The sequence below is a fragment of the Rana temporaria genome, chromosome 3 (genome assembly GCF_905171775.1).
Source record: "Rana temporaria chromosome 3, aRanTem1.1, whole genome shotgun sequence".
NCBI lineage: Eukaryota > Metazoa > Chordata > Amphibia > Anura > Ranidae > Rana > Rana temporaria.
In genome coordinates this window covers 92,844,423-92,861,496 of record NC_053491.1, presented here as the reverse complement: position 1 = coordinate 92,861,496, position 17,074 = coordinate 92,844,423, and the positions used below count along the sequence as shown (strand labels likewise).

General features: G+C 45.9%; 1 protein-coding gene across 1 annotated transcript in view; it reads right to left on the bottom strand.

Annotated features, from left to right (window-relative positions):
- Positions 1-12,981: 12,981 nt before the first annotated feature.
- SNX33 (sorting nexin 33) overlaps positions 12,982-17,074 on the bottom strand; it is a 47,559-nt gene continuing 43,466 nt past the window's right edge. Inside the window, exon 4 of the mRNA XM_040342988.1 lies at positions 12,982-13,553. Within this exon, the coding sequence (XP_040198922.1) occupies positions 13,300-13,553 (254 nt within the window). The 3' untranslated portion in view covers positions 12,982-13,299. The remainder of the gene's footprint in view (positions 13,554-17,074) is intronic.

The window sequence follows — 17,074 nt, the reverse complement described above, 5'->3', positions numbered from 1 at the left end:
TCTTTTTATGAATCTCCTGTGATTGTCACTTCAGAGCCATAACCTGCCCCCTCCCATAGCGGGACACCTAGACGGCGGCGCACAGACCCATTCGCTGTCTTCACACTGACTTCTGGTGACTCTGCAGATCACACAAAGACTTGGGGACTGACCGGCGTGTGATCTGACGACCCGGTGACATACCTGAGTCGGGAGCAGTTGCCAAGGGAGGTCAGTTACGCCAAACGGAGTTAACCTCGGACTAAAAGCTCTGAACCCGTCAACCCTACTGGACCAGGAAAGGTCCAACCGGGTTTGCCGGAGCAGGGAGAAAAAGGGGGGCCATTGTGATGCAATTGCCTATATGCTTCAGTCTAATGCTCTCCCTGCTAACTTAATGCTGTGGGTTACAGGTAACAGGTGTTTCATGTGTGATTCATCTCTCTCTGTAAAGACTGTTCATATGTTAAATAAGGCTAGCTTTTGAAAGGCCTTTAATTGTGTGACAACGCTGTCTACAACCTAGTGATTCTCAGAGGTGTTAATAGGTGTCAAACTGGATACAGACGAAACGTCTGCTTAGGAAACTCAGTGTGTGAAGGTGGTTTGTTGTTTAAGGAATGTGCAGTGATTAGACATGATAATTGTCGGTCGGTGCCGACCTGTCTAGAATGTTTTAGTAATTAGCCTTAGTGTGTGATTGGGGGGGTGGAGATTCCATTGTTGCTTCAATGTCTTGGACTGTATAAAAAGCTGAGAAGAAAAACCATTAAAGTCTGTGTTGTTCCAGCAGTAAGCTTGTCTCATGTGTGGCTACTTGGGGCGATTCCATGGACTCCTACTTGTGGAGTATTGGGTGATTTTCGTTATGGGAAGAAGGGACTGTTTGACGGGGATATCATACCGATACCGTCACAATTGATTGGTAGCAGTGGGATTTTCCCTTCTATTCCCCTTCACACCCGGATTCCAAGCAGACACTGGAAGAACTACTGGAAGTTCGTGGAAGGATTGCTAGCAACAAAACCAAGCGTGTCATCATAGCAGAATCAATGGAGATAGACCAGGAGGACGGGATTGCAGCAACGCCAGCAGTACAAGAGATGGAGACACCAGTGATTCAGGAGGAGGAATCGCCAGAAAAACAAGCTAATGAGAGAGAAGCTAGCATGGTTCGACCCGAACCCAACGCCGGATGTGGTGCTGAAAGTGATGGACCTGTTAGTAAACGCAGAGCTACAGAAGGATAAACAAATAAGAGACGCAGAGCTACAGTTAAAACTGGCAGCAGTCCAACAAGCAGCCGCACATCCTCCAAACAGTGAGTACAGCACAGCAGACACAAGGAAGATCCCGTTTAGCGCTTTTAAAGCTTTTGATGAAAAGGACTGTGAGATTGATAACTACCTGGCAGACTTTGAGCGACAATGTAACCTGCACCGAATAGCTTGAGGAGACTGGGTTGCAATATTGTCAGGCAAACTGTCGGGCAAAGCTTCTGATGCTTTCCGGACCGTGCCAGATCAGGATATCCATAGCTACGCCCGGGTTAAAGAAGTGCTCCTAGCTCGTTATGCAGTAACCCCAGAGTCCCACCGACAGAAGTTCAGGGACTCACGCAAAACCACGAAAGACTCTTACGCGGAATGGGCATGCCAGTTGTCCCTGTCGGCCTCTAACTGGGTTAACAGCAGCCAGGCCACCACCGCAGAGGACATTTTGCAACTAATGCTCCTGGAGCAATTTTACAATCACATCCAGACGGATGTCAAAGATTGGGTGAGAGATCGCAGGCCCATGACTCTACCAGAGGCCGCGAAGTTGGCGGATGAATATGCGGATACTCGCAAGACGAACCAGGTCACACCACGGGTACAACCTCCACGACCAACGGCGCCCTCACACCCACCAGCCGCTAGATATCAACCTCCTAACAGACCGATGACATCTAGCCCTCGCTATCCACGCCAGGAGGACAACGAACAACGCTGCTTCCGGTGCAAACAGCTGGGTCACTTCAAGCAGAATTGCCCCATGAGTGACAGCACCAGGTCAAATTGGTCTCAACCTGGGTACCGCCCTCCAGCAGCAGCCCATTGTGTAGACTCGGCTTGGGATCTCCAGGAGCTGGGTCCGGAAGAACCATCGGACACCCCTTACGAAGCCCTCATGGTACAATCTGTTATTACGGACAACAGGGAACACCATTGTCAGCTGGTCATGGGCGACAGCCCTGAGCCGGAGGGGCCCTGGAGGGAGCGGGGCAGAAAGAGGCACCGCCGGCTACCCCCCAAGAAGAAGAGGTCCTGGAAGCCGTATAACAAGCTGACCTGGGAGGAGAAGAAGCGACTGGAGGAGAGGGAGTCGCAGCGGGCGTCCCAGATTCGGGCCGAGATGTTCACCAAGGGCCCACCGGTGGCCCCTTACACCACCACCCAGTTCCTGATGATGAAGGACCACGTGGAGAGCCTGCAGGACATGAGCAAGCAGGAGCTGATCCGTGAGTACATGGAGCTGGAGGAGTGCATAAGCCGCATGGAGGAGGAGAACAACCACCTGAGGTCACAGCAGGCTGACCCCCCCAGGCTCCATGAACTGGAGATGGAGCTGGAGAAGCTCAAAGAGGAGAACTGGCGGCTGCGGAGGGAGCAGAGGGTGGCTGACCCTATGGGGCACTGATCCCCCCCTGGACTCTGAGCACCAGTGCTACAGCATTTCAACAAATATAACTTTTTCTTTTTATGAATCTCCTGTGATTGTCACTTCAGAGCCATAACCTGCCCCCTCCCATAGCGGGACACCTAGACGGCGGCGCACAGACCCATTCGCTGTCTTCACACTGACTTCTGGTGACTCTGCAGATCACACAAAGACTTGGGGACTGACCGGCGTGTGATCTGACGACCCGGTGACATACCTGAGTCGGGAGCAGTTGCCAAGGGAGGTCAGTTACGCCAAACGGAGTTAACCTCGGACTAAAAGCTCTGAACCCGTCAACCCTACTGGACCAGGAAAGGTCCAACCGGGTTTGCCGGAGCAGGGAGAAAAAGGGGGGCCATTGTGATGCAATTGCCTATATGCTTCAGTCTAATGCTCTCCCTGCTAACTTAATGCTGTGGGTTACAGGTAACAGGTGTTTCATGTGTGATTCATCTCTCTCTGTAAAGACTGTTCATATGTTAAATAAGGCTAGCTTTTGAAAGGCCTTTAATTGTGTGACAACGCTGTCTACAACCTAGTGATTCTCAGAGGTGTTAATAGGTGTCAAACTGGATACAGAGAAACGTCTGCTTAGGAAACTCAGTGTGTGAAGGTGGTTTGTTGTTTAAGGAATGTGCAGTGATTAGACATGATAATTGTCGGTCGGTGCCGACCTGTCTAGAATGTTTTAGTAATTAGCCTTAGTGTGTGATTGGGGGGGGGTGGAGATTTCATTGTTGCTTCAATGTCTTGGACTGTATAAAAAGCTGAGAAGAAAAACCATTAAAGTCTGTGTTGTTCCAGCAGTAAGCTTGTCTCATGTGTGGCTACTTGGGGCGATTCCATGGACTCCTACTTGTGGAGTATTGGGTGATTTTCGTTATGGGAAGAAGGGACTGTTTGACGGGGATATCATACCGATACCGTCACACCCGTGCTTCACTGTGGCGGCGCATCGATCGAGTGATCCCTTATATAGGGAAGACTCGATCGATGGTGTCAGTCCTACAGCCACACCCCCCTACACTAGTAAACACACACTAGGTGATCCCTAAATGTTACAGCGCCCCCTGTGTTTAACTCCCAAACTGCAACTGTCATTTTCACAATAAAGAATGCAATTTAAATGCATTTTTTGATGTGAAAATGACAATGGTCCCAAAAATGTGTCAAAATTGTCCGAAGTGTCCGCCATAATGTCGCAGTCACGAAAAAAAATCGCTGATCGCCGCCATTACTAGTAAAAAAAATAAAAATGCAAAAAAACTATCCCCTATTTTGTAAACGCTATAAATTTTGCGCAAACCAACCGATAACCGATTATTGCGATTTTTTTTACCAAAAATAGGTAGAAGAATACGTATCGGCCTAAACTGAGGAAAAAAAAAAATTTATATATGTTTTTGGGGGATATTTATTACAGCAAAAAGTAAAAAATATTGCATTTTTTTTTAAATTGTCGCTCTATTTTTGTTTATAGCGCAAAAAATAAAAACCGTGATCAAATACCACCAAAAGAAAGCTCTATTTGTGGGGAAAAAAGGACGCCAATTTTGTTTGGGAGCCACGTCGCACGACCGCACAATTGTCTGTTAAAGCGACGCAGTCCCGAACTGTAAAAACCCCTTGGGTCTTTAGCCAGCATATTGGTCCGGGGCTTAAGTGGTTAATGAGCATCTAATCAGACGATCAATATAAACAGCTGAAAGTACAGTAACACTGCTTACTATCACTATTGTGCTAACATCATCACTAAATCTCTGTGACCCCTCCTTCTAAATTTTGAATCAGTTCCTTTTTGTTGCCCAAGAAAAAAGAACATCTAAAAACTACCCTTGGAAAGTGTACACTACCGGTTAGGGATGCACCAATACTGGGTATTTTAACAATCTTGTACTCGTTAACCAGTTTAGCCCTGGAAGGATTTTCGCCCTAATGACCAGGCCATTTTTTGCGATACTGCACTGCGTTGCTCTAACTGACAATTGCGTGGTTGTGCGATGTGTTACCCAAACAAAATGTATGTCCTTTCCCCCCCCCCCCACAAATAGAGCTTTCTTTTTGTGGTATTTGATCACCTCTGCAGTTTTTATTGTTTGCTCTATTAACAAAAAAATTTAAAATTTAGGAAAAAACACAAAATGTTGAACTTTTTGCTATAAAACATTATCCCCAAAAAAATGTTTAGGCCGATTATGTATTTTTCTACATATTTTTGGTAAAAAAAAAATTATGCAATAAGCGTATATTGATTTTTGCGCAAAAGTTATAGCATCTACAAAATAGGGGATAGTTGTATGGCATTTTTATTAATAATATTATTATTTCTTTACTAGTAATGGCGGCGATCAGCGATTTTTTTTTATTTTTTTATTGTGACTGCGACATTATGGCGGACAAATCGGACACTTTTGACACTATTTTGAGACCACTGTCATTTATACAGCTATCAATGCTATAAAAATGCAATGATTACTGTGTAAATGCCACTGGCAGGGAAGGGGTCAAGTGTGTCCTAGGGAGTGATTCGAACTGTGTGGGGGATGGGCTACCAGTGACACAACACTGATCACTGCCCCCGATCACAGGGAGCAGTGGATCACTGTCCTGTTACTAGGCAGAACAGTCAAAGGGGGCTCTCTGGTACAAGGGGGGACGCTGATGTAAGGGGGGACACTCTAAACCAAAGGGGGCTCTCTGGTGCAAGGGGGAACACTCTGATGTAAGGGGGGACCACTCTAAAGCAAAGGGGGCTATCTGGTGCAAAGGGGGCTCTCTGGTGCAAGGGGGGACACTCTGATGCAAAAGGAGCACTCTGATGTAAGGGGGGGACACTCTAATGCAAAGGGGGCTCTCTGGTGCAAGGGGGGACACTCTGATGCAAGGGGGGGACACTCTGATGCAAGGGGGGCACTCTGATGTAAGGGGGACTCTCTGATGCAAGGGGGGCACTCTGATGTAAGGGGGACTCTCTGATGCAAGGGGGGACACTGAAGGGGAACACTAATGCAAGGGGGGACACTCTGATGCAAGGGGGACTAGTGATGGGGGACACTCTGATGCAAGAAAAACTCTGATGGGGGACACTCTGATGCAAGGAAGACTCTGATGGGGGATACTCTGCTACAAGGGGGGCTCTGATGGGGGGGACACTGATGTAAGGGGGACTCTGATTCAAGGGGGACACTTAAAATTAAAGTGGGCCGGTCTGGATGAAGTCCAGGGCCAAATTTCTGGCCCAGTCCAGCCCTGTTCACAGATCACCACATATTTGTACTTGACATGACATGTGATAGTAAGCTGTGACTCCGGCTCAGAAAGGACACAAACGGGGGAATTTAACAGAGCAGTTATGACACTTTTCCAGCATTATGGTCCCTTTAACCACTTAAGGACCGCGTCCTGCACATATATACGTCGGCAGAATGGCACATCTGGGTACAGGCACGTCGCCTTTAAGAGCCCAGCCGTGGGTGGCATGTGCACGTGACCCGGTCCGAAGCTCCGTGACCGCACCCGTGGACCCGATCGGTCACAGGGGCTGAAGAACGGGGAGAGGTGTGTGTAAACACACCTTCCCCATTCTTCACAGTAGCAATGTCAGTGATCGTTTGTTCCCTGATATAGGGAAAGACGATCACTGACGTCACACGTCCAGCCCTGCCCCCCTACAGTTAGAAACACACATGAGGTCACACTTAACCCCTACAGCGCCCCCTCGTGGTTAACTCCAAAACTGTCATTGTCATTTTCACAGTAATCAGTGCATTTTTATAAATCGCTGATCGCCGCCATTAGTAGTAAAAAAAAGTATTAATAAAAATGCCATAAAACTATCCCCTATTTTGTAAACGCTATAAATTTTGCGCAAACCAATCGATAAACGCTTATTGCGATTTTTTTAACCAAAAATAGGTAGAAGAATACATATCGGCCTAAACTCAGAAAAAATAATGTTTTTTTAAATCTTTTTGGGGGATATTTATTATAGCAAAAAGTAAAAAATATTGAATTTTTTTCAAACTTGTTGCTCTATTTTTGTTTAGAACGCAAAAAACAAACAAAACGCAGAGGTGATCAAATACCACCAAAAATAAGCTCTATTTGTGGGAAAAAAGGACGCCAATTTTGTTTGGGAGCCACATTGCACGACCGCGCAATTGTCAGTTAAAGCGATGCAGTGCCGAATCACAAAAACTGGCCAGGTCCTTTACCTGCATAATGGTCCGGGTCTTAAGTGGTTAAAAAGGCTGGCGCTTAATTCATAAAAGTCTTGTGACAGTTTTAGGAGGTCTGACATGCAAGTTTGATTCAGGCAGTTTTTACGTCTACTACTTTAAAGGGAACTCCACGAAAAAAAAAATAATTAGCAAATAAGAAAAATATTACAGCGTGTACAATTGGGACACAAGTCATATTGTAATTGAATGTTATTAAATATTACTTTTCCTTTTCAATCTGCAGCTCTGTAATTTTCTGTAAAATGCAATGCAATATGGCTACCTGGAAGTGTTCTGTACACATAATGTGTACAGAACGCCCCCCAGAAATTTAATTTCCTGCTTGTGTGATTGGCTCACTGATTTTCCCAGAAGTCTGCACTAAGATACAAGCCAGATGTTGTGCATCCCCTGCAACAAAAATTAAATTTTTGGTGGGATGCTCTCAAAGGAAAATCACATCTAAAAGGGATGCAGACCCTGCAACTTTCCTCGTTAGAACCCTGCAGGTGCAGCAACTTATTGATAATAATAAAATGACTCCCAGATTCACTCTATACATGCACACAGATAAACAGATATTTCTTCAGTTTGTTAAAATCCCTGCAAAGTACACAGATCACCCAGAGGGGAATGTTCTTTTTCTCACCAAAAGTGGAGTTACTCTTTTAGGCTGCGTACACACGATCGGTTAAACCAATGAGAATGGTCTGATGGACCGTTTTCATCGGTCCAAACCGATCGTTTGTGTTTTTTTCAGCACGTCGTCGTGTTTTACGGCACCGCGGTCTGACACGATCGGTTTTTTAACCGATGGTGTGTAGGCGTGACGGACCATCAGTCAGCTTCATCGGTTAACCAATGAAAACGGTCCATCGGTCTGTTCTCATCGGATAGACCGATCGTGTGTACAGGGCATTAGGAATACTTTAGGAATCGGCCACTATTGTTGTGACAAATTCAAAAATAATTTTTGCAAGTTCGCAGATAATAAGACTGGCAGTAATTAGGACCAACTCTGTGTAGGTGTTCAGAGAGATGCCAGTGCTCAGAGTAGGGCATTTTGGATTGGGTAGATATCATGCATGTGACAGCTTCCCACACAGAGCTCCCTGGTTGCTATGAAACTGGCAGCCATCGGCATCATACTAACCAATCACTAAACCCATACAGCAGCTGGCTGTGAGATTCCCCAGCCAACAGCTGAAAGTAAACAAAAGGGTGACAATGATTCAAGTTACTCATTGGGAGAAAACCTCTAGGGCAGTGGTTCTCAACCTGGGGGTCGGGACCCCCTCGGGGGTCAAATTATGATTTTCCAGGGGTCACCAAATCCTGGGCTGTTCCTGAAGCCTGCATTGCTCTCCCAGCCTTTTTGCGGCTGCCCAGCGTGTGGCCGCCCTGCTGGGCTGTTCCTGGAACCCCTGGCCGCCCACTCGGCCTCTTTGCAGCCGCCCATTCAGATCACGGCATGGCTGGGGGGCAGAGACTAGAGGTCTGCTGACTGGTGAGGAATGTGAAGTGGGGGGGCTGGAGGAGACCCCATCTCCTGATTTCAGCATAGGTGTCACTGCTTCGAGACACCACCTAGTCAGAGACATAGTAACACTACCTGTGATTATAGTTGCCATTAAAAGTTCCCACTACAGTCCCCAGATCAGCAGATGACCTTCATCAAGAGCACCTAAGCTGGTTGATCAGAACTCGCCCCAGCATTGATACTCATCCTCTTCTTCCCACCGAGGAGTAAGAGAAGGAATAAAAATAGAGAACCCATGGAAAGGAGAGGAAAAGAGGGAGAGGAAGAAAGAAAAAGGGTGAGAAAGAATAAGAAAGATTGCTAGAGAGAGGGATGAGGGGGAAAAAACAAGAAATTAGGATAGAGAGATAAAAGGGAACGAAAGGAGAACAAAGAGTGGAACTTCCTAAAATGTACCATAAGGGGTTTTAATATTGTACGAGTGGAGGGGACTTAGGGGGCGCAAATTACTTGTCTTGCCTTGGGTGCTGACAACCCACGCTACGAAAATAATTTTACTGTTGGGGGTCCCCACAACTTGGGAAATTTTATCAAGGGGTCACGGCACTAGTAAGGTTGAGAACCACTGCTCTAGGGGATTCCAGGATAGAGAAGGATCTAGGGGTCCTAGTAGAAGACAGCTGAGCAATAGCATGCAGTGTCAAAGCAGCAGCTATCAAAGCCAGCAGAATATTAGCATGCATTAAAAAGAAAATTTACTACAGGGATAAAACGATTATTCTGCCACTTTATAAAACTCTGGTTGGGCTGCATCTGGAGTATTCCATCCAGTTCTGGTCACCAATCTTCAGGAAGGATGTGCTAGAGTGAGTCCAGAGAAGGGCAACTAAATTAATATGGGGACCGGAGGACCTGAATTATGAGGAACGCCTACAAGCACTAAGTTTGTTTTCACTGGGGAAGACACGCTTGAGAGGAGATATGATAGCAATATACAAATATCTCAACAGTGATCCCAGCGTAAGTATGACATTTTGTTGTCTCAGGGAGTGTAAGAAGACACGGGGGCCACACGGTGAGACGGGAAGAGAAGCGGTTTAACCTTAAGCTGCATAGGGGGTTTTTCACTGTCAGAGCGGTAAGGATGTGGAACGCTCTTCCACAATAGGTGGTGTCGGCAGGAAGTATTGATAGTTTTAAAAGATTCTTGGCTTGGATGTGCATTTTAGCGAAAACAATATACAGGGATATGGGAAATTATTTTCTACACGCACGCACGTTAAACTGGATTGACTAGTGTCTTTATTAAATCTTACCAACTATGTTGACGCTAACTTAAAACATGGCACTAGCCATAATGTCAGCCAACATTGCCATCCCTTTGTTTACTTTCAGCTGTCAGCTGGGGAATCTTCCAGCCTGCTGCTAAATAAGGCCCATGTTTGGTCATTTGTTGCTGGGACACTGTTGGATATATAGCCAACAGTGTCCTAGCTAGCAAGGGACTGTACACACACTGTATGGAAACACCTGCTCCATACCTATGTCTCCTCTATGAAATAGATTCAAGTACACTTGTTATGCAGAGAGATGACAGAATTGTAAAGAGTGTCAATGATTTCCAGGGTGAATGTCTTAGTAGAGTGCTTCTCAACCACCAGGCCTCAAGCCAGCTCTAAATCCCCTAGCCTGTCACAGTGCCTCCCAATTTCCATAGTGCTGACCAACTTCTTATTGTGGGCTCAATCTACAACAGTGCTTCCCAGCCCCAGGCCTCCTGAGAGCCCTCAGCCCCCACAGTGCAGCTCAACCACCCTGTGCGCCCTCTAGCTTGCTGCAGAGCATCTAGCCCCCTATAGTGCCGCCTAACAGTGTCTCACAGAGCACCCCAGCCTCCACAGTGCCCTCCTGTCTCCCCCAAAGCCCCTGCAAAGACCCCCTAGAGAGAACAGATTCCACAGTTGCCCCTAGGGCCACCAAGTCTGCTGCAGAGTTACCCTAACGCCCTTCCCCTGCAGTGCAGTGCACCCCCATCCAGAATTTCACACGTATTTTGTTTCCCCAAAACTTTTATTGCACAAGTGGAAACTTGTTGGGGCACGGAAGAATTTACCGGGGGCCTGGTCTCAATCACTGTCTTAGTCCCCATTAGGCTGACAATTTGGGGTGCATCCAAAACTATATGACAGCAAAAAAGTGTATTGATCCTTTTAATTTAGTGCATTCACTTCCATGCTGTGCATGTACTCTATCATACACAATGAAAGCCATCCTATCATCACATAGGTGCACAGATACTATTGAATGCATCTATGTGTTCTACAGGAAAGCATGTTACAACCCACACGTGAACTGCACTGACCTAGGACTTTAAACCTGTGCAGGCTCCTCTAGTAATGTCAGGGAGTCTACTAACAGCTTGGTGCTGTGTAATGCTGTCTCCCTTACCATTGCCTAGCTCTGAATGGATTGCATTCTTGGTGGGTGACATCACTCCCTCCGGGGCACACACAGTGTGTGCGTGTATGCAGGCAGATCTATACAAACACTGACTCAGTCTACACCCTGCCCATGACACACAGTCACACCCATTACTTCTGGGGCCCATTACGCACCACCGACAGCAAATCTGACTGCTTACAAGCCTAGTTCCTGAAACACATCAGGATGAGGACTATACATTGAAAAGGATTGCTTGTGCAGAATACAGAATCAAATGCTGAGAAACAAATATATTATTAAATACTGTCACACAAAAAAATACACAAAAACTGTGAAGGTAATTCATTATTGTATTATAAAATGTTTTCATGTTTAAAATGAAATTTAGATTGCATTGAAATTTGAAGTGATACCATCACATTAGAAGCAGCCATTCTGTAGGGTGCTCATTAGACTTCAGCTAAATAATGCACAGCAGACCTCACCAAGTATATATATATATATATATATATATATATATATATATATATATACACACATACACACAGGATTGAGCAGCATACCAATATCCAGCTACATTATCTAGGCTTTCTGGACTGTGCAACTGCAGGGGTAGGTTTGCAGGTATTGCTGGACGGGAATGGGCAGTCATCTACCATAACTGCAGAAAGGAAATGGAAGATTCTGCCTATCGTGCTGTATGCTTGGAGAGGCTTCCAGTGACACCTACACACAGACACATACATGCAGAGGCACTAGATATAAGCAGGCTATCACTCTCAGCAGGCAATGTAGAGTTGTAGAGTTATCTCACCACAGGACTGAACTGAAATGCCTAGTACATACGACCGGGATTCCCGACAGGAAAAGGTCCGTCGGAAATCCCGAGTGGGAAACTGAGAACCTGCTCTCTACTTTTCCCCCGTACAGACGATCGGTTTTCCCGTCTGGAAAACTCAGATGAGAGCTTTTCCTCGGGAATCTCGACCGTGTTTATGCTCCATCTGAGTTTTTCCCCCCACAGGAAAACAGCCAAAAATGTCAGTTTTCTGCTACACGCGGCCGGGTTTTCTGTTGGGAAAATATCAGTTGGAAAAAAAAAAAAGAGAGCTGGTTCTCTTTTTTTTGTCCAGCGGGAATCCCTTGGACTACAGGAGAGTCAGGACGCTCTCCACGTTGCAGATAGAGAAAGGAGCTGTGTGTTAGTGGGCATCCTGACTCTCCCGTAGTCCAAGGGAGGGGGCGAGCACAACACTCCACACCAGGGAGAAAGCCTTGCATTACTGTGTGGAGTTACAGACAGAAGAACAGGAAGTGAGGATTTCTCAGAAGAAATAAGGACATTAAAAAGCAAAATGGAAGGATGAGGTAAGTGAAGGAGGACTGCACTTAAAGTGGAGGTTCACCCTCAAAAAAATTTCTGACATCACATGGAGTCGAGCCATCCTACCGACAGAATGCCGGTGTTTTTTTTTTTTTCTCAGCACATACCTCGTTATCACGATTTTCACCCCCCGGCAATCCCGCGGGACTGGGCGTTCCCAAGCACTGCCTGTGATTGATAGGCTTCTGAACGGCGCATACTGCGCGTCACAGGTTGCCGAAAAAACCCGAACGTCGGTGCGGCTCTATACGGCGCCTGCGCACCGACGTTCGGGTACTGTCGGCAACCTGTGACGTGCAGTATGCGCCGTTCGGAAGCCTGTCAATCACAGGCAGTGCTTGGGAACGCCCAGGCCCGCGGGATTGGCGGGGGGTGATAACGAGGTATGTGCTGAGAAAACAAAAAAAAACACCGTCATTCTGTCGGTAGGATGGCTCGACTCCATGTGATGTCAGAATTTTTTTTGAGGGTGAACCTCCACTTTAAGTAAAGGAAGCTATTTAGGGGGAAAAAAAAATGTACCTTTACAACCCCTTTAATTATAAAACGCACAGTCAAAATAACTGGTTCCTTTGTGCAACACCTTTATCATCCTTCAGTCCAGTTTTTATACAGAGGGCCCTCTAGTCCTAGTCATGTGAAATGATTGAGCTCACAAAATGTCTGTAAGTGATGATTGCACTTCATTTCCAATGACACTGAAACCACAAGTAAGATCCTAGCAGTTTGTCAATGATCCCGTATCCTCCATTGTAAATAGTTGACCTCTAGTAATATAGGATAAAGCTTTGATTTATTTTTGCTCTTTTACATAAACAGCAGCAACTTGCCAAACATATATTTTTACCAATATTAACACCTGCTAAAAATCACATTTTTAAAAGTTTTTCTTAGTCTTTCAAAACGTAAAGATATCCTATAAATTCCATCGATTTTAGTCAGTCCCATACATTGTAAAAGGCACCCAGGTGTGTGTACATGGTAATAAAAAAGATGGCGTTCATTATCAGGAATGTATCCGCTGGACAATGCCAAACCAGTTGTTGGCTAAAAAAAAAAAAGACAAGACAAATTCCGAAAAACAAGAGATGGTGTCACATGTTTTCATACAACTGTAAAGTCTTCTCTAGCTCCTGGCTGACCCTCCGATAGAAGAGAATCTGTTCCTTTATATAATGTTGGATCGTCTGCTTGAAGTCTAGCAACCTCCTCTGGTGAAAATGGTTAATCTCTGCTTGCAAAGAAAACCCAACAATGCGGGACCTCTTCCGGATTCCGTCTGCTTCTTCCTGCTCCATTTTCCCTTCATCGCACATTCGCTGGCTGTCCTTCACCTTAGCAAAGGCTCCTGAGTGAGACAGACAAAAAAAAGTGTAAGCGGTAGTATGAAGTCTCCCCACAGTCACTTCCATTAAAGAGGAAGTGCAGTCTGATCACATAATTTGTAATAAAAACATATTTGCCATTCTGAAGCTTCCCTCCGACCACTTTCATATTATTTTATATATACTGTGATTCTGTACTTGCCAAATATGCTGCAGAAATCTCCCTCCACTGAGTCTGGCTGCATTCATTTAAACTGATAGCAACTGAAGCTGCTGCCTGTTCACTTCCTGGATTTACACAGAGGCACTCCTCCAGCTCTGCAGCTCTCATTGGCCCTTGTATGACTCATCCCCCTCCCTTCCTGGCAAACACTCTCTCACAAGAGTGAGAGAGAGCTGTGTATGATGTCATAAGTCTAATGACCAGACAAGAAACAGGAAGTGGGCTGTATAAGGCATTTACTGGCAGAAAAAAATGTTTTACTATCCAAAGTTAAAACAAGGGCAGAAGATTTAATAGATGGAAAGTTGAAAAAGATTACTGAAGGTCCGCTTTAAGCTTAAAGCAAACCTATAATTTTATGAAAAGATTTTACTCTCTACCTTACTTTAAGGAAACCTGTAACGGGGGACATGGAGTCTGCCATTGTTGACGTCTCCTTCTGAAAATGCAAGCTGACTGGTCTGTAAGCTGACCCTCTATTATTAATGCTTTGGGGCCCTGCAAAAGCAACAATACGTCCTTCTCACAGCCATACTGCTGCTTAAAAAAAAATAACTGTTGGCTTTAGAAACTGGAAACAGGAAAAACTTAATTGGAGGTAATGAATAGGGGGGGGGGGGGGGAGTCATGTGACTGAGCTCTCCTCCTATCAAGAGGTGTCCTCTGCAGCAGGGGCAGACTGACCATTCAGGCACTCGGATACTGCCCGGGGGCCCCATGCCACTGGGGGGGCCCACATCAGGGTTGCCAGCCTCAGTAAAACCAGGGACAGTATGTAAAAATCAGGGTTTTTTAATTATCTGTCCCTGAAATGTCCCTTACCGACATCCTTTTGGTCTAAAAACCCCAAGATTATAGCTGCCCCGTCTCTCCATTACCTTTTCAGTGTGTATGTATACTGTGGGTGTATACTGTGTGGCTCCATAATGTATTGCCCGGGGGCCCCATGAGTTGTCAGTCCGCCCCTGCTCTGCAGCAACATGTAGAGAACACTCCCACATAAACCACCTGATAAACAGCCTAGTCTGCAGTATGAATAAGGATAGGCAGGGATGGACTGGCCATTGGGACTACAGGGAGTTTGCCGGTGGGCCGATGGCTCAGTGGGCCGGCTTCAGTGACAGTAGACCGCCGCCCCCCCTCTGTCTCTCCCTTCCCGCAGCGCTCACCTCCTCTCCCTCCCCGCAGCGCTCACCTGGGGGGGGGGGGGGGACAAAGAAGCAGGGGGGAGAACCAGAGGAGCAGGGGGGACGACAGAGGATCATGGGGAAGGGGACAGACAGCTGACTCAACAGCTATGGCCTGGGAGTTTCTCACTTCTGCCTAATCTTGTCCCATAAGGGCAGGCGGTAACTGATTCTTTGCCCCGGGTGAAATAATGTCTAGCTTCCCCACTGGTACTGCCTATAAGAGTACCAGTACCAGCCGTTCTACTCTAATAACGTAGAACAGCTAGTGAAGGGGGAGAGGGGGCTTGGGTGGCCGGGGGGGGGGGGGCGTTTGCGGGAGTTGTCCGGCATCCATGAGAGAGACCTGTCAAAGTGGGCCAGTCTGGATGAAGTCCAGGGCCAAATTTTTGTCCCAGTCCAGCCCTGAGGATAGGCGAACGTCTAAATTGCTGCTCCTCGGAAAAGCAATCAGCATTCGGATCACTTTTCGGAGGCAATTGACAGGTGGTAAGGAGGCATTGAGATGCCTCCTTATCATCCGTTTTACCCCCATTATTGGCGAACAAACATTTGTGGCGCTTCCCCTTTGCTTAAATGGGTTGCATTTAGCCGACTTTCCATCCACCGACTGCAACATGTCAGATCATTTTCACTGTTGGCACCAAGCATTGTGACTTTGGCTTGTGAACACCCCCTCAGTTTGCTGTTGGGGGCGCTTAAAAAAATGGGGCTCAACTGCATGTTTTTAACACTCCCAAAAGCTAGTCTAAACAAGGACTAATTTGTAAAATTCAGGCACTGTGGTTTAAAAAATAAATAAATAGTAATAGCTGCAGATAGTAGTATCTGCTCTACATTTTAGATTGGGCCCTTAAGCTATACACACACAGATCTAATACAGTATAACCAACAGATTCCTCTAGCCATGCTTTGCTAAAAAAAACTGTGTGGATGGAGAAATCTCTCCTTGCTGAACAGTGAAGGCATCAGGTTTTCTACCCGGCTTCTTTGGATTTTTCCATCAAAAGTTTGTCAGGTCAGTTGGTTCCCGACAGGGTCACCACCGACTTTAATTTTGGCCAACTGAGCAGAAATTGGAAGAAAGTCATGTATGGCCAGCTTTGGTGTATTCAGAGAAAGAATGTCTGCTTTTCCTGATCTGCATACATGTTACAGGGCAGGTATTCAAAAAACACTGGAGCCAGACCCTCGGCACAGCAGCCAGACATCTAGCATTTTCAGAATGAAGTTGGCAATGCCAGCTCCTTAGTTCCCTCATAACAGGTTTATTTTATGCTCCACTTCCCATGTGCATGCCATGATGCCATGACTAGCTATCTACTAGAGAAGATCCAGCTCTGAGCAATCCTCTTTTTTTCAAGCAAGATAAAAACTGCTGAAGTCATGTGGTGACCTTTCTGGGTTTTTACATCTGTACAGGCACCTCTCCAGAAATTCATTACTCTGATTCTGCTGCTCAAATGTTAGCGTTTCACGGTGTGCATTAGGAGCTGCAGCAAGTCAGACAGAGCCCACCTTATTTACTGGTGAAAAGGGATGGATGACTGTACTCCAACTTGCTGAAGATCCCAAATGTTATCATAAAAACACGTTCACAGCTAAATAAAGGCAGATACAGGCATTAACACATTTCATGCTAGAAAGTGCATAATCAAGACTGATTAAGCGCTTTGTAGCGTGAAACGCGTTAAAGCCTGTATCTGCCTTTATGGAGCTGTAAACATGGTATTATGGTCGATTTTCTACAATAAAGTTTTGGATCTTCAGTGAATGGTCATCCATTCTTTTTTACTAGTATTTTGTCTGTGAACCGGACCAGCACCTACAGCTGGACATACGTTTGGGGCCAATGTGATTGCATCAGCCTAGAGCGGTGGGATACATTTGGTTGATTCTTACCTCATTTACTGGCTGGAGGATGCCCAGCACCATTTAGCGCTTTCCTCCCAACCCTGACTGTCCCTGGCCTGCCCCTTTTATTCATTGGATTTTTTATTTCAAGCATACAGGCTTAGCATCTCACATGTAGTGTTACCTAGGGAAATCTATGTAAATGCGGTCTGATTTTTCAATGTTTTTTTGATGAAAGTTTTCAGTAAAGGTATAAAAATCAACAGGTACATTAGTTGTA